At 38.3% G+C, this 16,820-nt stretch overlaps 1 protein-coding gene across 3 annotated transcripts in view; it reads right to left on the bottom strand.

Annotated features, from left to right (window-relative positions):
* Positions 1–16,820, bottom strand: part of UXS1 (UDP-glucuronate decarboxylase 1) — a 56,586-nt gene that overhangs the window by 11,019 nt on the left and 28,747 nt on the right. For all 3 annotated transcript variants that reach the window (XM_084504952.1, XM_084504953.1, XM_084504954.1), the window contains 4 exons: positions 14,476–14,580; positions 12,998–13,057; positions 11,106–11,227; positions 1,438–1,557 (listed from right to left, as the gene is read on the bottom strand). In XM_084504952.1, coding sequence (XP_084361078.1) covers positions 1,438–1,557; positions 11,106–11,227; positions 12,998–13,057; positions 14,476–14,580 — 407 coding nt within the window. The remainder of the gene's footprint in view (positions 1–1,437; positions 1,558–11,105; positions 11,228–12,997; positions 13,058–14,475; positions 14,581–16,820) is intronic.

Genomic DNA, 16,820 nt, shown 5'->3' with positions numbered 1-16,820 from the left:
GCAGACTCATTTCCCCAGCACCCATACTACACGTGGTTGTGCAATCAGCCTATTCAGTGCTGAAAAGACTCCTGTCAGTACAGGCTAGGCACGCTGACTCACAGGTTTGTCACCTACCCCAGACTGAGCCCTGGCATCCGCAGTCTCAGTGCTGGCTTATACGATGGTTTCAGGTTTTGCTCTACAAGAACCAAAGTAGCGGGAGTTGCCACAGAATTTTCATCCTTTCCCTCCTTGATTGTCTTCAACTTCCTAGAGGAAGTCCTGGTTGAACTGTGGATTTTATAGACTCCAACAGAAGGAATGCTATCTCAATCTCAAGACAGTTGTCTGGTGTGTGTGTGTGTGTATAACTTTTTAGTTATTTATCAGACATTTATCAGTTAGCAGGTATTTTCAGTGATTAATCAGAACAAGAGTTCAGAAGCCTTTGAGTGGTGTCCTGGCACTTCACTCTTCTAATCTAGGCAGCATTAAGAAATGAGCATGAAATTCTGTTGTATGTCTCGCATACTGCAAATGTTTCCCTGAGTTCACAGCCTATCTCAGATTCCAAATTACTTCTCCCTATTTCAGGATGTCTCCTCACATTTATTTTACACGTATTTAATACTTTATAATAATAAACTAAACAGGATTAGGACAAAGAATCATTTAGGTGGGAAAAGTGTTCTAAAATCATCAAGTCCAACTGTTAACCTAGCACTGATAAGTCTACCACTGAACCATGTCCTGACAGAGGTCAGGCACTGTCCGTATTGCTAAACTACCAGCAGCATCTTTGGCAGAGTTCTGGCCCATGCCAGCTCTTACTCTCCCAAACAACGCTGTGACATAGTTTAAATATTATCAAGAGCCAAGAACCATTCATTGGAAACAGTCTGAATGTGGCAACTTGTTTTGAAGGCATGAAAATTCAGCTCTATAGATGCAGGCCATCTATACCACACCAGTTGTCAATGATAACAAAACCCAGTTCTGGCCTGCTTTCGTGATGATGTAGCTTGAAGGCCTTCAATGTTATGTTACTCATAGAAAATTCAGGCTGATATCCGAGCTTCCAAAAAGACATTTTGACGCCTAACTTCCAGAAATGGTTCAGATACAGTTCTTCAAAAGGAAAAAATATAAAACCATGACTCTTTAAACCTGACCACATGGAAGAGTTGTGACAGATAAGAGATTCAAGTTCAGGATGAATAAAATACTTTCTCAGATTGTATCTGGTAGCCTTGTTTTTTCCTGGGAAAGCAATATCAATACAGAGCACACCCTTACACATACAGTTCTATACGCTCGAGCTTGATATATTGAAAATTTGTATATTTGGGGGTGGGGTAACCTCCATGTTTTCTAAAATCCAGACTCCCTCACAGCACACCAGCTTACGATACACAGACACAGAACTCTTCACATCACTGACAGGTCATTACTTACTGTTAGTGCTTCTCCTTGGAGGGCCTGTAGGATAAAATTACTGACGACTCTACCATCATTCATATGCATTCGAGGGCCAAAGGTATTGAATATTCTGGCAACCCTGACTTCAACTCCTTCCTGTGGGCAAAGAAAAAAGAAATTTAACTACCTTCATAAGAGTCTCTTTCTTCCTAAAATGCAAATTTACTCTCCCCTATCCAAAAGATTTCCTAGAATCCTTCCTACAGTTTTAAAACCCATTGTTTTCTCACAATGAAAGACTTCTAACATCTCATCAAGGCTACTGGAAACTGCAGTGCATACAACAAGACAATTTATGCTAGTTCTCGGTATTTGTAATGCAAATTTTAAATCAGTGTTAGAACAGCTGATGATTTCAGCACGGGCATTTTCTTCTAACAAGAACTTTATGATTTTCATTAGTACCCGTCCAACAAATTATTCCACCTGGGTCTTATGTAGTTGTTGTTTTTTTTTTTTCTCAGGTAAGTGAAATCTCACAATCATCAGATTATAATACCAGGGTAGCATTTCCAAAGATTAGAAAAATTGTGTGCTTCAGGTTAAGTATCCTTACCAATACTATACAGTGGCTTTGTAACCACAACCATAATGTTGCTTAACTCCCTGCTACTTATTAAGCTGTGTAAATACATGCATTATAATCCAGGTCTCTTCGATACCTTTGCTGGTTTTTTTTTTTTTTTTTTTTTCCTCCTCCAAAACACATTTCTATTTCCCACCTTTCTGGAGGATATTGGAGGATATTTCGCAAAGCTTCAAAGCAAAATGCAATAAACATGAAATTGGAAACCGTCTGGACAAAGTGTTTTAACAACGGGAGACTGCAGGTGAGAAGTAATCTCTCTCCAAGTATTTTCTGTTTATTGACACTTACTCACTTGGACAAGACACAGTTCATGATAAAGCCTACAGGAAGGATGCTTGGCCTTTGTGAGCTAAAGCAAACTTTCTGCTGCTGATTCAACCAAACCAGTTGCACTCAAAAGCACAAACTTCTGAGTTACAAACACTCAGTTTTTCCTTTGGATGATACACACAACATTTTGTATTACCTTTCGGAGTTCCAAGTGATTCATAACCAAATTAATACTCAAAACAATTCTGTGAAAGCAGTAGCATTAACATTTTACAAATGGGAGAGTCAGAGGGGCAAAGGCACGTTCAATGCTTTAGATATTACTTGGTGTTGACAAATGGGAAACACCAAGTAGTAAAGGTAAAGCCCAGCATTCCTGGTATGGAGAACACCAAGCAACATCAAGCTCTGCTTACCTGCAAATAAGGTTTCATGAACAAATGTTATTTATATTTTCAGGCATATTGTAATCTAACACTAACCAAGCAGATAACTTGTGCCATATGAAAGGCTGCAGTCTTGGGTCTTGTTACATGTCAAGCCTGGATCCACAACAGAGCCAAAAAAAATAGCCTCACGACACCCACTTCACCCTGTTGAGATACCCTGGGAAGAGCAGAGTCCCTTTCCACACAAAAATGCATCTGCTGGGAATATGTTCTTCATTTGCAATTAACAAATAAAAAAAACATGTCAAAAATATACCTTCAGCAGCATGTTACAAAGCCATTGCCTCCACTGTATCTAAAAATATACTCTGATGGAGTTTCTTGTTCTTCTGCTTTCCCCAGCACTCAGTATTAAAAGGAGACCGACTCCTCCAGGGAGGGATTGTATTTCACGTAGGTTTTCCAGATATTGCCATTACTACCAAGTACTGGAAATGAGACACTTGGAAGCTAGTACTCAAGATAAAAATAACTCATTAAACAATGCTGCCCAAAAAGCCCAAAAAGCCTCTCTTGTACAGCACAAGCTACAGAAGCAGCCTTGTTTTCCAGTATTGGCTGGTAGCTAGTGAGGGATCTAGAAAATGAAAACAACACATGCCGTATAGGCACTTACTCATAGTCAAAGCAAATCCAGTACTTCATCTCCCTTCTATTTATTTTTTTCTCCACAAAAAGCTGTAATGTCTTTTAAAGTGAGTAACTTTTTATTTATAGTGTCATCTCATAAAGCTTTTCTCAGCAGCATACGGCTCTGAAAATCTCTTTTCTATGCGGCAGAACATTCATTTGTGCCTGTAAAACTGATCTGTCTTCTCAAAAGAAACTCTTCCACAAATAAATTTTGGAGTCAATACCTTAATAATTGTCCTAAATTTTCTTTTCTCCTTTGACATGATCCTTTATTCATGTTGAGTACTTTTTAACCCCTTTTTGTATTAATTGCCTACAAATACTCGTGGTACTCTCTTACCTATGTGCTGTTACTTCGAATAGCAACAACATAGTAATTTCAACTGACTACCTCCCACAGTATTCCCACCACCGAAGTCAATCACTTCCTTGGAGTTCTGGCAGTAAGTCAGGTATAATTTTTTATTACAGCCTAGAGAAAGGAGGAAACTTCTTTGTCCCGTGTTTATACTGCTCAACAAAAGAGAGCTTGAGACTAATCCCTGACACCGAGATCAAATGTGGTCAATTGGCTTCTGTCCTCACTGCTTAAGACCACGTCTTCTGCCAGCAGATTATTCAGAGAGCAAGTTCCCTGAGCAATCTGAAAAGAGCCTGGGAGCAAACTTATCAAATGTAGCATTGGGGACTATCAAGACACTTCAGTTCACTGTATTATTTACCATCACAGATGCAATCACAGAGACCACGCCTCTAACAAAGGCAAGAGAAGACAGAAAAAATGCAGTAAAGACTGTTTTGGCTGACAGAAATTTCTCCACTGAATTGATGTAAAAGCAGTGGAATACAGAAAACCAGGTGGGTACAAGCTAATCATACTGAAGGACCCACCCCAAACCAAACCTCAGACTGTTTTACAGCTGTCAGTCAAAAAGCAGCATTAGTTATGCAGTTCCCCCCAGACACGAACAAACTTTTCCATAGTCTTCAACATGAGTCTTTGCCAGTTAGTTCTGGAGAACATTGCCCCAGAAAGTTTCAAGGTATCAAGGATGCTATGATAACAATTTAAAGAGGCCTATTTTAGTTTTACAAGCCTTTTAAGAAAAGTTATCTCCCTGCATTGACTGTCTCAGAAAACAGATCAATACAAAATGTAACTGAAATGCCAAGAGGTTCTGTTAACTGAAACAAATGCTGTGCCCAAGTTCATAACAGGCAAACTTCTCCCACTAAAAATGTCAAACACTTTCTTCTTTGTGAAGTCTGTGGATGTATCTGAACAGCAAGCATTAATTAGAACTCCCTGCATATTAAACCAGGGGAAGGAAAGCTGAAATTGTCTTCTCTCCATCAGACAATGAGATTCACTGACAAAAATATCTCCCAGGGAAGCCTGTACAGTTGCACAAATACCACTGTGACCTGACAGAAGTCTTTACCAATATTTCAGTTAAAATTACTAAAATTGCTGCCTGCATCCCTTGTTTTATTAGTCGCTTTCTTAGCGATTCTTTTTCTCTCTCATGTGTTTCAGAGATCATTAAACAACTCTGATTTTTTTTCCCCAAGACCTGAACTGTAATCACAGCACAGTAACTAAGAGAGTTCACCACAGTTCATCCAGGATGTGGTTTTTAACTTCTAAGCTACCTTACATGTATGTATTTATACGTATTGCCTACTGCATGAACAAAATGAGGATTGTTCCTGGGTAACAGCAAGATTTTTAACTGTTTTGCAAACATATCCTGATTCTGCCATCTGATTTTAATAAAAGGTAAGCTCCTAGATGAGCTAGGAAGGGCAATCACAATCATCTGACTTGAACACAACCAGGGCACACCTTCGGTACGGTTGAATATTATCATGTTTATAGATCACTTCCCATACTAGAGAAGCTACTGCATCACTTCAAGGTCTCTTCATACCATTATTTTTTTTATTTCCCTGATACATTTTAGCTTTAGCCTCAGCTTGCATACCTTTTGTATGTAGTGTACATGGCCAATGTAGACACAGGTCTGTTCTAACATTTGGATGGGAGAGATTGCCACTGAGAAGAGATGTGTACCCACTGAAGTGCATTTATTTATTTAGCATATTCCCTTCAGACAAGGATTTTAACTAATATTTTGCTGAACAGCGTGGCTTTGGAATGTAAGGAAACAGTTAACAAACACTGAAGTAAAATCCAGTGAATGAGAGCTTGAACACAGCTGCCAATAAGGGTCAGAAATACCTGCAAACAAGTAACACTACATATTCCAAACAACTTAATTTTAGTTTTCTGCTTGATGGAGAGTTTTGCAGAGCTATGTTCATGAATTAGTACAACAAGGACAGTTAACAGGTAAAAGGCTTGTCCGTGGTTTCAGAACAATGGTGACTGAAAGAGGAAGATGCATCTTATTGAAAAAAAAAAAAAAAAAGAAAAAGAGGTGTACCAAATTGAAAAAAAACACATCAGAAACAACACAGTTTGCATCAAAAGATGAATGTTGCCACAGACTTATTCTTATTCAAACATTCACTAAACCTATTGATGTGAATAGATCTATAAAAATAAATAATAAGAAAAAGCTTAAGGTTTTCCTGACTTCAAAGTTCAGTTTGCACAACAGTGCAACAATAGCAGGAACAAAGGACTAAGTTCTCCAATTACCTGAAGGAAATCAGAAAATGGGACTTCTTACAGCACAGCAGGGAAGGGAAAGCAAAGAAAAAAAAACACAAACTTTGAGCACAGAGACCACAAAAAGCATTCAGACTTTTCTTAGGAAACTGCTTTGTATTTGTTTAGTCCATGGCTTTGACCTTGTCTATGGCACAAAGTTATTTTGTAATTTTTACCAGCAAAGAGCACATACAAACAATAAGGATACCACAGCACTATCGAAGCCATTTTATGTGAACAGGAGCAAGAAGACCAGACAGTTTTTTCCTGCTTTATTTTCATGTAATCTGGAAAAATGGTGTTGTTGCACTGACAGAAAAAAAAATCCTACTGTATACATGCTGCCTGTATAACAAAGTTCTGACAACTCAGATGGACTACTATGATTTAGAAACATATTCTATGAAACTCTGCACTTCCAGAAGAGTTCCCTACTACTAATGATCCCATGAGAGGCCAGGCTGCATCTTTATGAGACTGCTTTAGCCGTGATATGGTTCTTCTCCTCTTTTCACCTCACTTCCCCTCAACGGATGGCCAGAAGGAATGTAAGACGGTGACATTAACAAACAAACAACAAACTCTTAGCATTATTTAATCTCTAAAGTATTACTTCCCAGGACTTGTCTTTATTGGAGCATAGGGAAGTTAGGATTATCTGTGGTTTCTATTTTGCAAAGCAGAATAGCCTATTTGAGAATCACTCAGTTACAATGGTTGAAAGCAGCAGTTTCCTCTTTCACCATGTAGTCGGTTAATAAAGAAGACAGAAGCAACCAACTAACAGTACTTGAAATTTTCAAAGGAACTGTTGTGCTTATTGAGAATATTAATAGTGTGTGACCTCTCAAACTTTGCAAAGGAAAGGCATTGGGGATTTTTTTCCTTTATGAATTTCATTGACTTGGTAGAATATAGGACGGTAGCTGTAGTGATGACACCTGCACTTTGGGGGGTCTATCAGCAGTGAGAATAGCTGTAGCATTTCACCTCTTCTTTCCTACATTTCCTTCTTTCCTAGAGGCAGTGCCTGAGGTGGCTGATTGCCTGTATCACCTTATAGACTGCTGCGCCAACCTTTGCCTCACTAGTGTTCCTGCATGTGAAACCCTTCTGCATGGCTTCTAAAAACGTAAAGAGATCCATGATATTATTTATCAGTACAGTTCAGTATTGGCCTAGCATACAGCCACCAGTAACCATCATCTGTGGTATTAAAGGACTATTCTCTGGGCTTTTAACTGTTGACCTGATGATATCCAACGATTTCTCTTCTCTTTCTGTGGCCGAGGGGAAGCCTTTCTCTTTGGCAAGCCATAAGTCCTGAGGAAGACAGCCCCAGAAAAGGGGCCCTTAGACCCCCCAACCCTCCTGCTTTTACCACATGAGGGCAACAGATGGCAACGTGGAACCCATGGATGGAAATCAACAGGAAAGTGGCATGGGACCTCGGTGGGGAACTGGACGACCCCCTGGCTCAGCCCCCTGGCCCGAAAACATTCCCAATGGAAGGCATCCCGTGTGGACACTCCCAGGCAAGGACTGGCTTGTCCTTCTGCCAAACACCATAGAGCCCATGGAGATGGATCCACCAGCAGATGTGGACGAACCAATGGAAGTGGATCCACCGCTGCCAGAGCAGACCTGGAGCTACCCCGGCACATCTTTGCTCCCTACCATCTGAGGGCACCAGCAGCGTTGCGGCAGAGCCTGGGCAGCTCCCTACTCGTTGTGCAGGCTCCATCACAAGCACTAGCGTGGAGCCGTCAAACACCACGGACATCCCGCAGGCTCACCTGCAGGATGTCCCGGCAATAAACAACTCTTGCCAATTCTCAGGGGTTATGAGTGTGCTTCTCTCCCAGCCCAGGGAAAATGTCACCCTTTCCCAGGGTGACATGTGGCATTCCTCCTCTGTTCAAGGAAAGGTTGGATGTGGTGCTTATGGACGTGGTTTAGTGGGTGACATTGGTAGTGGGGTGATGGTTCGACCAGAGGATCTTGAAGGTCTTTTCCAACCTTAATGATTCTATATCCCTACGGTTCTCTCTTCCCCTCATGCTGGCAGAACCACAATTTCCTGTAAATCCAACTCCATCATTCCACAGAAAGCATCAATTCTGCATTTTTTCTTAAGCAAACTGCTAGCAAACTTCATATGGCAACATAAAAAAAAAAGAATGCTGAATGCTTTAAAAAAAAAAAAAAAAAACACTATAATGAGTATCAAGGAAAGAAAACAGCCAGCAATAATTAGAAAATGTAGGATAAACTCCCAGGATACATTTAGAAGAGAACTTCTTTATTTTAACATAGCTACGTGTTTTCTATCTAATTACTCAATAACTACATGGTTATTCACTATTGATTGCCTTTTCAGTTGCAATTCAATCAACAGTTTTCATTACCCCTACATTTCACATCAAGGCTTTTTATGATTACTAAAACCAACTCATTTTGTGAATTAAAGATTAGAGAAAAAAGTGCAACTCAATATACAACAGGAAATCACCCTAGAGTTGCAATTGCAATGCACTTCTATAATTGATTTCAACATCCGTTTGTGTGCATTATCCTCTCACATTACTAAAACAAACTTTACCTCTAGTTTGCCTTTTTCTTCTTGAATCTTCACAGTCCTGACTAGAGTATTATATCAAGTAGACCATAGCCCTCAACCACTTAAAGAAGGTAATACTTAATATTTGGTTACCATAATTCAGTTCACTCTATACTCTGAGGAGGGCGTTTGACGGAATTCTTAATTGGAATTCTAAGTTATTCTAAGGCAATTTGGAAACTATCATCATATCTTGTAAGCTAAGTCCATCTGCTACCACTGAAGCTTGTAAAGTTGCAGTCAATATGCAAAAAAAAAAAAAAAAAAAAAAGGAATGAAACAAATGGAAGATGATTAAAATTTTCCTGCACCACTCTACAGTGAGCTGAAGTAGAGCTTCAGATCTGGAGAATTTCCTACCATATGAGTAATATAAGAGGAGGTATTAAATTTAGTTCACAAAACACCCTTAATATATTAAGCATTTAAAATGGTACGTGTTTGTATTTACAACATGTTTAAGCAAATGTACCAGATTCCTGCCATGTAGATAGTGTCAGATTCTGACTAGTATTTAAGTCACAGAGTTGGAGCTTTCACAAATTTAGGACTTGTAGGCAGATCCATAATTCTAACCATATTTTTATAAAAAAAGTTAAATGCACACTGAATGACAACTCCTGAACAAAGCACAAAATTTACACTGCAATATTATGCGCTTAAACTTCCCCCTTGCCTCTTCCCCATCCATATTTCATCCTGAAATCCTGTATATATGATTGTTTTGTGCTAGGACACTCCTACCTGACACTCTTCCCCACAAAAAGCAGAATGCTCATTTTCATAGTAGAAGTCAGACCTTTCCACTAGCGAAGGATATTTCCAAAACTAGTAACAGTGTATTATCCAAAAAAAATAATCAAAAATACTTCAGAATATTCAGCAGGTGTGACATGCTTGGGCAGAGTGCTAATCTATAATAGAGTACAAGCTATATCTCACAGAGCTAGCCACGGGGTAGAGAACTTAGGTCATGAGTTTTCAATTTGTGTCTGTGCGCACTGCAGTTCCACTTTACAAACCTTCATAACTCTTTATAAATCCTGCAAAGAACTTTTGGGATAGTATTATTACTTATCCTGTGGCTTTAAGATGCAAGACCCATGGTTTTATAAATGACCGACAGTCTTGCCCTTCGAAAAAGAATACTGCAGTGCATACCACAAACTCACAGAAAATTCAGTACCTTACAGAACAAGAATTTCTCGTTAAAAACTGTAATATTCATCATTTCCAAGCCCATGAGGAACATTTTTCTACAGTAAAATATAGATTCTGAACACAAGCCGTACAACCACACTGTACTTTGATTTAATATTTTAAAATGTTTAATGATTTAAAAGAGAGCAAAGTAGACGTGAACCTTAAGAATTTCCTTTTGTCTGGATTAAGAGTTAAGTGAAAATTGCTATATCCTCTATACTAAAATATCACCTTTAAATTCTTAGCTTTTAAGTTTAATCCTGTTTTCAAGGTGTGTGTTTGTTGTTTTTTTTTTTTTTTTTTTTTTTTTAAGCAGCACTTAGAATTTTCTTAATTAAAGGTTTAGGACTGTAAAGAATATACTCTGATTGATTATTTTTACCTTTGTATATTAAAGCTGCAAACACCATGAAACCGGGGTACAGTTTTCTTTAATGTGCCACATTTTCTAATTGAATAATCTCCCAGAGAGCAGTAGAATAGCAATTAAATAAGATTCACATGCATATAAAGAGTCAATGCTGGGTTGGTTAGTTAGGAGTTTCTACTCACTGAGTATGAAACCTAGGGAAATGGCCATGTGTCATTTAAAAAATATATTTTAAACTCCATTTTAATCCTCATGTTACTGTATTTGGCTGAAATAAGGTCTTACATAACTGAGTATTCACATCTTTCATTAAGGGCTATATTAATACCTAGCTATTTTTAAGGCATTTCTAAAGCAATTTAGAATATACTGCTCTTCTATGTGTACCCATTAAAGAACTTCCTAATTTTTACCCATATATTCTGATTTCAATTATGCTCACTAAACGTCCCACGTTTATCAGTAATTGCCCTATTCAGCAAAGCATTTCAGCACAAGACCAACTTAGAGCCACTCTTATCTGGCTCCCAAATTAGTAAGGTCATCTTAGTTTAATCTGTCTAAAAACTATCTTACTGAGAGACATAATAAGTCTATCAAAAAGACTAAAGCACATTTTCTTGAAGAACACTGCTCATCTGAAATAATAGAATATGGAAACAATAAAGCTTCTGCGTTAAAGAAAAAACAGATTTTGTAGCCACACGATGAACATTCCTGCTCAAGACATTTTCTTTTGCGCTCCTACACCTAAATACACATACTGGAGTTTTGCCATACATTTGGTCTTCATTATTATAGAAAGTCCACCAAATCTGATACAAATTTAATACCTGCTTCATGTACGCATAGCACATGGTCTCTGCAACACGCTTTCCTTCATCGTAGCAGGCTCTTGGACCTATTGGATTCACATGGCCCCAGTAATCCTCATTTTGAGGGTGAACTTCAGGATCTACGGAGGAAGAAACACCTTAAATTATCTTCTACCAAAAAGGTGATTATATATAACAAAACTTCTGGTGGATCACTGATGTTAGACAGTTTAACAGATTCTCTCTGAACTATGCATTAAAAAATATTAAGCTTCAATTAAAATACACTCATTAAAAGTGTATTCACTAGAACCATGAAAGATGACAATTACAGAACATGCAAGACTCTAGTAAGATAACCAAGCATAAGCAAACAACAGCCCTGTGCTTTTCGATAGAAGAATGAGAACAGAGGGTTAAATTTAACTTTTCTGTGCAAAGATTACCCACCTCAAAGGCACAAATAAGACCGTAGAGAATTCCATGAAAACTTTATAGGTTATACAGAGAGAATTTTTTTTACTGTATTTGCAAATAAATAAAGCAAAGCAACTTCAAGTTTTATAAAATAAGAGAAAACACAAGAAACAAAAAATTGGCAAGATGGAGAAATATTACATTTTCTAAAGAATGAGTAGAGTGATATATCACAGGGTACATGCTATGTTTCTTCTAATTTATCCTAAGCACTTTTTTTATTTTTTACTAGCCATCAATGGTCACAATCAGGCTAGACAATCCTCTGGTTAGATCCAGTGTAGGAGTCAATTACAAAAAAAAACAACCAGAGTGCCCTAGGAGGCTCCCAGCGTGTGTCTGCCTGTAGGCTCTATATATTTGAAACAATCCAATCACTTTGTTCCATTTCCCCACTTTGCTATCTATTACTGACTTACCCTTTTGACTGGGTTTGAAGTTTGCATGCATTACTACTGAACTTTCAAGTGTCGTAGGCCATTTTGCCAAAAAGAAAACTCAAACAATGATGGTCAGTTCTGATTCTCTTCAGTTCTGATCTCTTGCTTAGGTATATGCTTTGATTCTTCTTGACTGAAGTTATTCCACCCAAAGCGTACACCTTGAGGTATGTTCTTTCTCCTGCTGTTTTTCCCCCCAAAATCTGCACTTCATCGTTGCATCTTGTTACAGAGATGAGTACTTTTTGTTTGCTTGGCTATTTTTTAAAGTCACAACTGCTAATGTTCAGCAGGTGCCTGTGCTTGGTATCTCCATTACCCTTGCAACACTGCTATTAGCCATGAAGCAGGAGTTCACAACAGCAGGAAGTTTCTCTGTTAGGCATACAGTCTATTGTACAGTGTAAGAAATTAAAGATTTTTGTTGTATCCAACTAGCAGTTCTATTGGTAATTCTCTCACTACTTTACTTCTTAGTAACAGCAAAAGGAAGAAGAAGAGAGATGATACCACTGCTGAATATTTTAGGAAACACTGCAAGAGCATGTGCACAATCATTGTTTTCTCAAATTGGAGTTTATACCCTTGTCTTTTGCACTAGGGCTGTTGCTGAATACTAAGAATATAATTTGTAAGTACACTGGGAAAAGAAATGCAGGTTTGCTACTGAAATGATCTTTCTTCACAAGTTTTCACTATGGCATCTGGATCTTAATTAGGGTTCAACACTCAAAATTCTCCTACAAGCCCCCTTGAAAAAGAGCCATAAACAAAGACATAGGAAAATTGCAAACAGCAGTCCAAGCCTTCCTCCACTGCTCTTACTAGAGATATTTAAAGCAGGTACTAATGCCCACATTTTAAACTGATAAGTACATCTGATGAAGAATTCAAGTTAAGACAGTGATAAATATTTATCATTCATCAAAAGATCTGTAAATACTCTTCAGTATTTGCATCTCAAGAGCTCTGATTTTTTTTTTCCTTCCTTACCTCCATACACCTCTGATGTAGAGGCCAGTAGCAGCCGTGCTCCAACACGTTTGGCTAATCCTAGATTTTGGGAAACAGATAAAGAAGAATGCAATTTGAGCAAGCACAGGAATCTTTCAGTCATGTTAACTGCTTTATTGTGATCCCAATTTGCATTGTTTTTAAAGAGAATTCGATTTCTCTCACTAGATAAGTCTAGCTGTAAAACACATTTACAGCTCCCGATCTCAAGCTAGGAGACTTGAGAAACAGCAAAGCATCCACATGTGATGGGTTCAATTCTGGTTAACTAAAGGTTACACCAAGCTAAGATCCAAGAACTTAGTATATCACACCTAAATGAAGGCCAAGGAAGCATAAACCATTCCAAATATGAAATCAGAATCTAGAAATATAACACGATTAATGAAATTGAAAGTTAGGCTACATAAAGAATCTTATACAGAATAACGTTATAGAACAAAAACTATCAGTTTCCCTCTTCCATTTAAAAAAAAAAAAAATATACATATATATAATTACTGCTCCATTAAACAGCCTGGGTGACCTTACCCAGCTATTCAGATTACTCTGCATTCCATTTCAATGGCCTTATGGCCTTCAACTTGGCGTGGCCAAAGATATCTTTCATCCATGCTGTACAACAGTCCAATACCACATAGCATCTAAATCATTTAATTATCTTAATTGTACCCACTAGCATATCAAATGTGAGATGGGCTAGGGCCCAGCAGTCTTTTTTGTCTCACTCTCAGGATCACTGACAGCCAGTTCAAGTTGCAGCACATGCCAAATGGATGAAAGATGGGAGGAAAAAGTAGCAAAGGCTTGATGCCTTCTTTTTACAGGCCCATCCCCAGCATCAAAACCAACAGAGAAAGCTGAAAATGTTGCCTTGCAATTATCTAGTATGAAGCTAGACATTAAATGTCCTTTCAGTATTTGCTAGCCAAGATGTGCAGAAGAGGATGCAGCTCTCTTGAAATCTGGGGCTTACAGAGCAAGCACAGTTCCACCTACTTCAACCTCTGCTGTGGTGGAAAGGTCCAGTCACTTGTGGCCAACGTGGCACTGTTCTGCAGTCACCAAGGTGAGAACTGCAGTCACTGGCACAACTTCACTACAAAAATCCCACGCTCTTAACTGCACTTTTTGTAATTATGGCACAGGTATTACTCCATAGCCAAGTTACAGGCATGAAGTTCTGTTGCTCTGCCAGCTGAGCTTGCTTGTTGTCAGGGTTCATGGAATCATAGAAAATCCCGAGTTAGAAAAGACCCATAAGGATCATCAAGTCCAACTCCTGGCACACATGGGTCTACCCAAAAATTCAGACCATGAATTCATTTGCAGATGCATTTAAAGGAAAAGCACAAAAGTCATGTTTGACTCAAGTGTTTCATCCTCCCCCTAATACCGATGTACAGGTTATATTAATGCAATAATCTTAAGTAGGAAGAAAAAAGATTTCCACTTACCCAGCATGTTTAATGTCCCAATAGTGTTGGTCTTTAATGTCTTTATAGGATTATACATGTAATTGGGAGGAGAAGCAGGAGACGCTAGATGATAGATCTGGTCCACTACAGAAAGTCAGAGAGGGGAGAAAATATTATTATTTTTCCGTGTGATATATTAAATGAGAAAGCATTAGAGTTGAAATACAAATACTTCTTTCTGCATTTCCTTACATTGGAACTCACCATTTCATATGTTGCTACCTACAGATGATGTGTTTGCAAACCTGTTGTACCACATCAAGACTTAATTTTTAGTAAAACAATAACATATAATTCATACCAACATTGTTGACACAAAAAACAGATACCTGTTGAGATTTTTCACTTCACAATTTTAGCAATGAGTACTTAGTAACATTTAACAGCTGCAGAAGTGAATGCATTATTTTCTTATTCTCAAGTTTTTAAGTGACTACCAACTTCGGATTTTTTTTTTTCATGTGAAATCCCAAACAAAGATGGCAGAAACATTTTTTAATACTATGAGGAAATTCTGGGGAAAAAATATTTTTTGTAAGCCACTTGTCAGTGAAATATTATCGGAATTAGTATCACATTTGTATTTTAATAGTTACACAGTGAGGGACATGCCTAGATATGGGCATTTATTTTTTCCATTTTCCACTATCCACTGCGTTTGTTCCACAAGTATTCTATGCTGTACTATGGATAACACAGGATTTTAGATTACATTACATTTAGATTACATTAGTATGTGATTAACATAGATAATGATGAAGTCTTAGCCAAATCTCCTAAACCTGAGACCAGCTTCACCACACCAGGCTGCAAATTTCACTGCTGAAAATAAGAACACAAGGTTGGAGATATTACAGGGGTGAGAGGTCAATTATAATAAAAACAGAGAAATAAAAACTGGACTCATTCATACAAATACTCATTCATACCCCATAGTCAATAAACCTCAGTCAGCAAGCTTTTCACAACACAGCTAATGTAAATAAAAAGTGTCTTTCTGTCGTCTGTGTAACATGAATCACAGTTAGTTAGTGCTACTTAAAAGAGAGAACATGGATAAGCAAATGCCAACAATATTATGATCAAGTGAGAGATAGCGATGCTTAAGAAAGAAAAGTAAGTCCCCTACACCAAGCTCATCCAAGTAGTCAAGAAATGAAGTAAGAATTAGAACGGAGGATGGAAAAAAAAAGGTAAATAATCCCTTTTGTGTTACAAAAGGAAAGGTAGGTTTGTTTGTTTAAAGAGGAGCCAGCAGTAAAGCACTCATTTTTTTCAAGCAGGTACCACAAAATATAATCATTTCTTATAGAATTGTAGAGTGGTTTGGGTTAGAAGGGACCTTAAAGATCATCTAACTCCAACCCCCAAATATGGTTATGTTGCCATGTTTTGATTTTTTTTTTTTTTTTTTTTTGGCTACAGACTGTAATATTTACAGGTGATCAGCTGCCTACAAGATGGCAAAACAGACCAGAGAACTAGAAGGATGGTATTTTGGCAGATGTAGTCACAATTGTGAGGACTTATTCTCACATTAAGAAGTGGAGAAAAATACAACTTCATGTAGCAGAGCTATTTGCTCTCCTGTCAATAAGTGTTTCCATTCACTAGCAAATCCGGTGCAGTACCAAAAGAGAACTTTCCACAGCATGCAGCCTCCAGCAGCAACAAGGATAACAACCAAAGATGGCCTGACACAGCAAGTGCTGGGAGACAGCGAGCTCCCACTTCAGGCTTGATTCAAAGCCCTACTTGCGCTGCTAATGCTACTGATGTTTTTCGGATGCTGCCTGCCACGTGCATTACTCCCTGAATACAAACAAAATCCATGAATGTCTCAGAACATAAGCATCCCCTCCATGCAGTGCAGTACCACTGCAATACCAAATAAGTGTAGACTGAAAGCTTATGAAGGAAACACCCAGAGAAGCCATTCACTGCTGCTCTCAGCAGCATGCACATTGCTTCCAACGAGGTGGCTTGGAGAAATGAAACCAAGTGACAACTAAAGTCACCACGAGACTTGACCTCTCACCTCAGTTTGATGCCATTTCTCTCCACCTTATTCCTTCACAACCCTTTCTAAATCTTTTCGACAGGTTTGGTGATACTGTTGTGGAGGGAAAACATCATTTCAAAAGCATGGAAGTCCCATAACTTACTGCCCAGTCCTATTTTGTCAAACAAGTAGTAAATACTTTCCTGCCTCCCTACCTCCATATCGGTAAATGCTTTACAACATCCAACTGTGTGGCTACAAAGCCTCGAGATGACTTGGCAATTAATTCAGTGCAATTAATTGAAAATGACTGGGTGAAAGA

This window comes from Aythya ferina (genome assembly GCF_964211825.1).
Source record: "Aythya ferina genome assembly, chromosome: 1".
NCBI lineage: Eukaryota > Metazoa > Chordata > Aves > Anseriformes > Anatidae > Aythya > Aythya ferina.
This window is presented reverse-complemented; position numbering and strand designations above follow the sequence as displayed.